The 10,312-nt window shown below is 31.4% G+C and overlaps 1 protein-coding gene across 1 annotated transcript; it reads left to right on the forward strand.

Annotated features, from left to right (window-relative positions):
* Nucleotides 1-7,680: 7,680 nt before the first annotated feature.
* LOC111808331 (putative polygalacturonase) lies at nt 7,681-9,718 on the forward strand. Its single transcript, XM_023694252.2, has 5 exons — nt 7,681-8,010; nt 8,133-8,253; nt 8,444-8,618; nt 8,800-8,870; nt 8,953-9,718. Exons 1-5 carry the CDS (start codon nt 7,738-7,740, stop codon nt 9,654-9,656), a joined length of 1,344 nt encoding a protein of 447 aa, XP_023550020.2. The 5' UTR covers nt 7,681-7,737; the 3' UTR covers nt 9,657-9,718.
* The last annotated feature ends 594 nt before the right edge of the window (nt 9,719-10,312 follow it).

Below are 10,312 nucleotides of genomic sequence, written 5' to 3' on the forward strand. Positions count from 1 at the left end.
CCGGTCACAATTATAGAACCATAATATCCCTAGACCATACATGATATCATGTGCGAAAATGATTTTGTGCTTCAACGAGGTCCTTGGGTGGACTAGAGACCATATGGATATATTATGAGATTGGACAAACGAGTGTATGACATGATGTTATGGTCCCACTTTAGAATTGTCGTCTATTATTTAGTATGTATGCACATAGTATCAAAATCATATCATTCATTGGGCCCCAAAGAGGGGTGGATTTGGGGGTGGTCCCACATCGATTGGAGGAAGGATAGAGTGCCAGCGAGAACGCTGGCCCCGCAGGGGGGTGCATTGTGATGTCTCACATTAGTTGGAGAGGAAAACAAACCACCACTTATAAGGGTGTGGAAACCTTCCCATTGCAGATGCGTTTTAAAGCCTTGAGGGGAAGCCCGAAAGGAAAAGTCCAAAGAAGATAATATCTACTAGCGGTGGATCTAGGTCGTTACAATATGGTTGTGCCGTCCCTGTGCATATATATGTATGTATCACAAAACACACACGCGCCTATATAATAAATACATATCTGCATGCATAAATACATACCTACATATACATATATACACATCACACACACACATATATACTTATACATTTTTATAATTTTCATCTTCTTTCATAATTTTAATCTTTTTTGTTTTAAATGTGCAAAATGTTACCATATATTCCGTTTATTATAACCATCGATATACCTTTTTTTATTTTTTATTTTTTGAAAAATAAAATTGCAGGTCATATTTCAATTCGATTTAAACATAATTTAAGAAAATATCTTATAAAAGAAAAATTTTAATAAAAATATCAAAAGAACAAATGAGAATTAATTTTGAGTTATTCTCTTCGACCCATATTCAACTCATTAAATTTTAATCAAATCAATATAGAAATATCACAAAACTAAACAAATAAATATCTTTGGTTGAATAGGTTTCTAATTTAATTATTTGGATGGTAAAATTTTTCAATCCAATAATGAATTCGGCTTAAGCTAATCATAAAATACTCATGTTAAGTTGATTCGAGTTATTCGAATAATTTATTAAAATAAAATTAATAAAAATAAAATTTTAATATGAAAATCATTTTATAATTTGTTTTTAAATACCGATTTAGTTGACTTGGTTTGATCATGTTCTTGGAATAACTATTTTAACACCCTAATACTCATAAAACAATTTTTAAAAAACAAACAAAAATAAGATGACAAATATAAAATGCTCACACTCTTTATGTTTTCTTACACGTTATATTATTCTAAACAGATCATTAGAATAATATTCGAGGGATAATGTTTTCTTACATGTCATTAGAATAATATTCTAGGTAAATCCCTCGGTTTCACCCTTTAAGCAATAATGTAATTGTAGTAATAAATTCATTTCCAATTTTTTTTTTCATATGGAGACCTACACGCTACCAAATCAGCAACACCATTCAAGAAATTAACTAGCTCTAGAGATGTGCCAGAGTGCTAATATTTTGGTGTTATAGTGTAGTTTCGATAATTAGTGTGTTGAATAAGGCACCAATGATTCTTAAGCAATGAACGAGGTCTCGACATTTCCTTGAATATATGGCCTTGCAAAATGTGAGCAAGTCTCAAGGGAAAATTAGGAAGTTAGCCATATAGTATATGACTGAGTCCATGGTTAGAACTTGAGAGTTTTGATGCGAATTGGAGCTATGAAATCATGCTAGATGAGTTCTAAGTATACTTAAACAAGTAGTCATGTTGAGTTCTCTTTAAGCGTTTACGATTGGGTATCACATGGTTTGTTTAGAATTTAAAGTATAAATGTAACGCTTCAGATTCACCGCTAGCAGATATTGTCCTCATTGAACTTTTCCTTTCGGACTTCCCCTCAAGGGTTTAAAACGCGTCAGCTAGGGGAAGGTTTCCACACCCTTATAAATGGTGTTTTGTTCTCCTCCCTAACCAATGTGGGACATCACAATAACTTTTATGATAGAACGGAGTATGTTTGAAGACATAGATCATGAGACTAACTTGAGATGATTCTTTGACCATGTTAAGTTTAAATATACCCCAAACATGTTTGATATGTCATATAGGAACCATTTCACTACTTCAAAGAATACAATCACCGTGTTTACTTCATGCTTCATGCTATATTGAGAATATGGCTTATATGTAAGGTTATAACTTTTGTATCCTTGTTTCATTTACGTCTAGCATCGTTTTACGGTTGGGATTTATCTCCTGAAGTCGTAATTAGTTATTTAATTTTTAATAATAATTTTATTTAGAATTTGATATTATTTATTGAGTCTTAAACAATATATGATTGACTTACCGACGAATCTTAATAAATTAAACAATATTGGTAGATATATATAATGCATACTTATACATTTTCATAATTTTTATCCTCTTTTTGTTTTTGTTCACTCCATATTTTTTAATAAAAGAAATATATTTGTTATCGATAAAATATATATATATATATATATATATATATATATATATATATATATATATATATATTCTATATTAAACAATAGACTTATGCTATGAAATATGAAGTTATTTTTATAAGTATTTTGTTATAATATTATTTGATCTTTTATTTTTCATCTTTTAAATCGATACACTTTCTTATTTTTTTATTTTTTTATTTTTTTTTCGGAAAATGAAACAAATTCAGTCTAATCGAACCATAAAATATTTAAGTTAAATTGATTATAAAAATAAAAATATTATTATAAAAATTCAGTCTAATCGACATTATTGTTACCGACAACAACTCATTCTTATTGACAGCTTTACTCGCAAGCTTCATTATGAGTTTGCTACCAAAGATTTGGGTTCTATCAGTTACTTTCTTGGTCTTGAAGCTTCACTCACTCCTGATGGTCTCTTTATTAGTCGGTTAAAATATGCTCGAGATATTCTTACTCATGCTCAGTTGCTCGATAGCAAACCAGTCCACACTCCCATGGTTGTTTCCCAACACCTGCTGATGGTTCTCCTTTCTCTAATCCTACTCTCTAGATCTCTTGTTGGCATCCTTCAGTACTTGACTATTACACGTATAAATATTGTCTATGCTGTGTATTCTGTCAGTCGATTCTTGCATGTCTCTACTGCAGATCGCTTTCTTGCTGTCAAACGTATTCTTCGCTATGTCAAAGGAACACTCCACTTTGGTCTTACCTTTCGTCCATCCACTGTTCCTAGTACGCTAGTCACTTATTCAGATGCTGACTGGGCTGGTTGTCTCGATACTCGTCGTTCTACATCCGGCTATTCTATTTATCTTAGTAACAATCTCGTTTCTTGGAGTGCCAAAAAGCAACTTACTGTCTCACGTTCCAGCTGTGAATCTGAGTATCGTTTGCTCTTGCCACGACTGCTGCTGAACTTCTTTGGGTTACGCATCTTTTGCATGGCCTCAAGATCCCTATTTCACAGCAGCCTTTACTCTTATGTGACAACAAAAGTGCTATTTTTTTTTATAGTTTTAATTCCGTTTCTCACAAGCGGGCCAAACATGTTGAACTAGATTATCATTTCCTTCGAGAACTTGTTATCACTGGCAAACTTGGCACACAATATGTATCTTCCCATCTCCAAGTTGCTGACATCTTCATGAAAAGTATTTCTCGACCTCTCTTTGAATTTTTCAAATCCAAGCTTCACGTTTGTTCAAATCCGACACTCAGCTTGCGGGGTGTTAAGGATAGTTGACCGTTTATTATAAGGCAAATATTTAGATATTTACGTGGCTTACCATATTTGCCATTTTATTAAAAGCAAATATATTGTATTCATTTATTGTTCTTACCTTTTATTGTTCTTTCCATATTATTTGTGATTTACCATAATTCTGTGTACGGTAAATGATTATAAATAGAGAACTTTCACCATATTTAGGTGGGGTGGCTTCAGCAAACGTTTTCAATTACTATATACATATCATGAACATAGAATGCTGAAATACTTTATTTAAACTTCTTCATAAAACATATAAGGTAAATAGATGAATAGTTTTCTTAAGTGCTGATTTCAAGACTTGAAGAATGGGATCCCACCTTCTCAATGTCCCGAGAGGGACTTAGTTTATAATTAGATTATAAACAAATTATTCATTAGATAATGGATGATATTATTGAGATATAATATTTAGAGAATATATTATTTATGGAATAGATCTTCGATAATATATCTTAATATTCTTTCTTTTATGATTTGATTTAGAGTATATTTTATTTTATTCTCAATATTTAATTAGTTTATATTTTCCTGTGGTATGTATTAGTTGCTAGCTTGTATTGGATAGGAATATCTATGAGAATATACATTCGATTCCAATTCTATTTCTATTTTTCATTCTTAACATGATATCAAAGCATCGATCTGGGTATTCTTAAATATCAGAATTTCCTCTTGAGTTAGTGTTTGGCATCAGAGCCAAACCCAAACCCTAACTCTATCAGTCTTTACAACCGCCATTCATCATCTAACTCAATCAGTGAAGCCTTTACATCAGCCGATCTTCCAATATCAAGAATACGTTATAAGCATCTTCAAATTTCTCACCAGGCTCAAATGTGACATATTCAAGATGTTCGTATTGTCTTTCACAACATCTCAAGTGATTTAGAGCACCGATCTTGGTGTCATTATCTAACTTCAAAACTTCGGATGTTTATTTAACACATCCTTATTATATTCATCACTCTGATCCGCCAGGATATTCACTTGTTCCAGTCAAATTAAATGGAACAAACTACCAATCCTGGAGTACATCATTTATGCATAAATCAAGAAATAGCTCTTCAAGTTCTGAGATACATCAAAGGCGGTCTATCTCTGAGTTTTGCATCTTTTTGGGAAATTCAATAATTTCTTGAGAAGATTAAAAATGCAAACCAATAAAAGGCCGTCTATTTCTGAGTTCTGCATCTTTCTAGGAAATTCAATAAATTCTTGGAAGTCTAAAAATGCAAACCAATCAAAGACAAGTTGTGTTATTGACCTACACTCGTAAAGACAATTTGGGTGTTATTGACCTACGCTCGTAAAGACAACTTGGGTGTTATTGACCTACGCTCGTAAAGGCAAGTTGGATGTGATTTTAACATACACTCCAACTTGAGGGAGAGTGTTGAGATATAATATTTAGAGTATATATTACTTATGTAATATATTTTAGATATTATATCTTAATATTATTCCTTTATGATTTGATTTATGGTATATTTTATTTTATTCTCGATATTTAATTAGTTTATATTTTCCTTATTTGTAGGTATTAGTTATTAGTTTGTATCCTATTTAAAGCTTATGAATATGAATGAGAACATACATTCGATTCCAATTCTATTTCTATTTTTCATTCTTAACAAATATTAAGGCAAAAAAATGTAATTGCATGGGTAAAATGAACTTTTGATGTAGTTGTAATTATGAACAACTCAGGAAGAATTGACTAGCTCGTAATGATTATAATAATGGATACACCTTGTCATAGAGTAACTAAGAGTGTAACTCTAGGTCTATAATATAGTGTTCTAAAATTAATGAATAAAAATTGATTAATTAAAAAGTTTAATTAATTTTTATTAATAAATTTTTGTATCATTATTGGAGTTACCGTCTCCTTGGTAACTCGTAAGATTGAATTTGAAGCGTTTAAATTAATATTTAACATATTAAATATATTAAAATAATTAAATATATACATATATTTAATTTAAAATATTCAAATTACTATTGAATGATATAATAAATATAAGGAAAAATAATATTTAATTTAAAATATTATCCTTTAATATATAAAATATATTAAACATACAAAAGAAAAATAATATTGTATTTGATATATTAAATATTAAAATAATTAATGTATCTTAGATACATTGGATTAAATAATATATATGATTTTTTTTATTTTTTTATTTAAAAAAAAGTCTCCAATTAGCCTTGAGTTCAGTCATTGTTGGGAAGGAACTTTAACATAGTTGAAATATTTTCATATTAAATGTTTTCTTTTAATTTTTAATAAAATTAAATTGATTTTCAATGCTTCTCCCAAGAATGAAAAATGCATTCCCTTTATTTCTAGATAGCATTTAGTTTTAACAAGACTTTTGTTTCGTAAACTAATCTTCGGATGGTCCAGAGATCATATGGATACATTATGAGATAAGAGAAACGAGTATGATATGATGTTATGGTCCTACTTTATTATTGTCATCTATTCTTTGGTATATATGCACCCATATAGGATCAAAATCATAGCATCTATAAGCCATCAGTGTCACTCAAACGTGGGTCGTGCCTCACCATGACATGCGTGGATCACTATATCGTAGTGCCTCACCATATGCACATATATGTATGTATCACACAACACACACATACATATACATACATACATATCTATGTATGTATGTGTGTTATGTATTTGTATATAGCACATACTTATTCATTCTATATTCTTTTATTAAAAAAGATTTGTCGTAAAATTTCAAAGATCCAATTAATAATAATTTATTTATTGATAAAAAAAAATAGCTAATTTCTGTATTAGATAATAATTTCATAGTCTAAATAAGGTAAATTGATAAAATTCTGATTTAAACGTAATTTAAGAAAATTTCTTAATAAAGAAAATTTTAATAAATACATCAATAGAATAAATAAAAATTAATATTGAGTTATACTTACCATATTTGAGAGATTTCTACCCATATTCAACTCATATGCTACCATTAATGAAAAAATAACTGTAGGTTAATCAAATCAATATAGAAATATCATTTAAAATTAAATAAACAATTATTTTAGATTCAACATGTTTTAGACTTAATTTAAATTTTTGGACTACGTTTTCAGTCCAATAAATCCTTATCAAATAATGATTTCGTGTAATCTAGCCATAAAATATTCACGTTAGGTTGATTCTCGAGTAATTTACTAAAAAAATTTTAATAAAAATAAATTTCAAATATAGAAAACCTTTGTTAATTTGTTTCTAAATACTGATTTCGTTTACTTGGTGTGACCTTGTTGTTGGAGTAACTATTTTAACACTCTAATACACATAAAATAATTATAAATAAAAAAACAAACAACAAAAACAAGATGTCAAATTTAAAACGATCTCACTCCGTATATTTCCTAAATAGTCTTTTGGGCTAATATTTTAGGTAAATCCAACCATTTCATTTACCACTCAAATTTTCACCCTAAAAAAAAGTAATAATAGTAATAGTAATAAATTCATTTTCTATTTTTTATTCTTCAATTATCCTATAAAATCACTTTTCTGGAATCTAAAAATCATAAACACATCAAGAAAATTAATCATGGAACTTCCTCGAAAACCCACAAAAATCAATGTAATTTTTCTTCTTCTTTGTCTTTGAATTTCACTTTTTTTTCTTTGTTTTCTTTCTATTGATCGTGTGGGCTTGACTTGTTATTCTACTTTTCATTGATTTTTCTTTCCGATTACTTAAAATGATTATGAGTTTTTGTTCTAAACCGTGATTGGTTGATTGAAAAACTTTGTTTTTTTTCATGTAACCAACATAAAGATGAACCAATAAACCTAACTGCCATTTTAAACATTATTTTATCCAAAAAGAGATTGAATCATCTTTGATTTTGTTCGGCAGGTTACTGCGGCGAGAATCTTAGCCGTGATCGTACTGGCATTGGTGAGCTTAGCCACAGTGGACGCTATGAATCCGCGTCTAAGTTCGAACTCTCTGAAATTTCAGGCCATCAATTGTCGGAAACACTCGGCGTTGCTGACGGAGTTTGGCGGCGTCGGCGACGGAGTAACTTCAAATACTAACGCGTTCCGAAAAGCGATTGAACATCTCAGCACACTCGCGGCGGATGGTGGTGCTCAATTGATCGTGCCGCCGGGGAAATGGCTGACTGGAAGTTTTAATCTGACTAGCCATTTCACACTTTTTATCGATAAAGAAGCAAAAATTCTTGCATCCCAGGTTCGACCTATTGAGTATTTTATTTTTATATAGCTAACAACTTTGTGTGTGGTGATTTTAATTTTATTCTTTAATAGAAAATAAATGAGTTAAGTTTGTTCCTCATAATTTAATGGTTATAGAAAGAATCAGAATGGCCACTCATGGAAGTTCTCCCATCTTATGGGAGGGGAAGAGATGCTCCGGGTGGACGGTACAGCAGCCTCATCTTTGGAACTAATCTCACCGATGTGGTTATCACAGGTGATTATTTTTCTCTTACCTTTTAAAATTTTAATTTTTTTTTAAATGGTTTGCAAAATTATAATCTTTATAGGCTTCCGTGCAATCGGAATTAAATAAAAAAAATGAATTAAATAAAAAAAATTAAGGTGAATGAAAACATAGGAAAAACATTTATAGAAAATAAAGTTGGGTTGGTGACATGGTGTAGGTAACAACGGTACAATCGACGGGCAAGGATCTTCTTGGTGGGAAAAATTTAAGAAAGGGGAACTCAAGGAAACACGACCATATGTGATCGAGATCATGTACTCTAATCAAATCCAGATATCGGATCTCACTTTGATTAACTCACCTTCTTGGTTTGTCCATCCCATTTATAGCAGGTTTGACTATTTCACTTAAAACCTATTATACTTGTATTTTAAGATTATGCTTGGAAAAAAAAAATAACACCGATAATAATTACATTCAAATTATTCCCAACTAAAAACAATTTTGATTTATATATATATATTATTATGATTTATTTTTAATTTAGTTTGGTTTGGTGGGATGAAAATACAGAAATGTGATTATTCGAGGGCTCACTATCTTGGCTCCCGTCACTGTACCTAACACTGACGGAATCAATCCAGGTTCCCTTCTTCTTCGCCTTTAAAACCTTAGGGTTCTTTTCTTTGTCAATCCATCTCCCTAATTCTTTATGCAATTTATCAGATTCTTGTTCCAACATTCGAATCGAAGACTGCTATATTGTCTCCGGTGACGATTGCATCGCCATCAAGAGCGGATGGGACCAATATGGTATCAAGTTCGGAATGCCGACCGAGGACCTTGTCATTCGCCGCCTCACTTGCATCTCACCAGATTCTGCAGGTATCGCCCTTGGCAGCGAAATGTCTGGCGGAATCCGCAACGTCAGGATTGAAAACGTCACTGCAATCAATACACAGTCTGCTGTCAGAATCAAAACTGCTCGTGGACGAGGTGGTTTCGTCAAGGACATTTTCGTCCGAAGAATGTTTCTATCCACGATGAAATATGTCTTCTGGATGACTGGAGACTACAAATCGCATGCAGATGACAAGTTTGATCCCTCGGCGTTGCCGGTGATTAAGAACATTAATTACAGAGACGTGGTGGCCGAGAATGTTAATATGTCAGCAAATTTGGCAGGGATATCGGGAGATCCATTCACGGATATTTGCATGTCGAATGTGAAGATTGGATTGTCAAAGAAGCCTAAAAAGTTGCAGTGGAACTGTACGGATGTTGAGGGATTTAGTAGCGATGTGGATCCGCCGCCATGTGCTCCACTAGCTAAAGCAGCAAAAAGCGGTGGATGTGACTTTCCGGAGGATAAGCTGCCAATTGAGAATGTTCAGTTGAAATCATGCTCTGTTGAAATTCCTGTCATTTAATAGACTTTGTTTTTTTTTTTTTTTAATTCTATGGAATAAATGGTAATGAAAAATTTAAAGAAGATATAGATAAAATGTACTTGAAAGCTTGTAAAAGGGTGAAATTCCAACCAGTTTACTAGGAGTTTGAATGAAAGATGTGATGTGATCAAGCTGATTTGGTTTTCCTTCTTGGCTTGATGTGCTCTTAGCCTTTGAATGTCGAGACTTACACACTACCAACACTATTTCAGAAATGAACAAGTTTTAGAGATGTGCCAAAGTGGTAATATTTTGATGTTGTAGTGTAGTTTCGATAAGTAGTGTGTTGAGTAAGGCATCAATCATTTTTAAGCAATGAACGGGGCCTCGACTTTTTTTTTTTTTTTTTTTTTTTTTTTGAATTCATACCCTTGCAAAATATGAGATCTCATGAGAAAATTAGGTGTCGTACTTAAAGGTTTTTCTATGGTATATGAGTGAGTGTAACGATCCTATATTTTTACTAACCTAAAGTCACTACCTTCATCACAACATACCCTCTTGTACGGAAATAAACATTTAAAACTTCATCATAAAACATTGTCATGGAATTACATGTTCGAAAATATCTTTAAAACAACATAACAAAATACAAAATAAAAAATAATAAACATTAAAAGTAAAAACAGCCTACA

This window comes from Cucurbita pepo, chromosome 13, assembly GCF_057944985.1.
Source record: "Cucurbita pepo subsp. pepo isolate OVF chromosome 13, ASM5794498v1, whole genome shotgun sequence".
NCBI classification, from domain to species: Eukaryota; Viridiplantae; Streptophyta; class Magnoliopsida; order Cucurbitales; family Cucurbitaceae; genus Cucurbita; species Cucurbita pepo.

What these genes read in the sequence shown, in the direction of transcription:
- LOC111808331 (XM_023694252.2), top strand. Translation starts at nt 7,738, where the DNA reads ATGAATCCGCGTCTAAGTTCGAACTCTCTGAAATTTCAGGCCATCAAT. An exon ending in CAAAAATTCTTGCATCCCAG is followed by an intron (nt 8,011 to 8,132) that starts GTTCGACCTATT and finishes TAATGGTTATAG; the next exon opens with AAAGAATCAGAATGGCCACT. An exon ending in CACTGACGGAATCAATCCAG is followed by an intron (nt 8,871 to 8,952) that starts GTTCCCTTCTTC and finishes GCAATTTATCAG; the next exon opens with ATTCTTGTTCCAACATTCGA.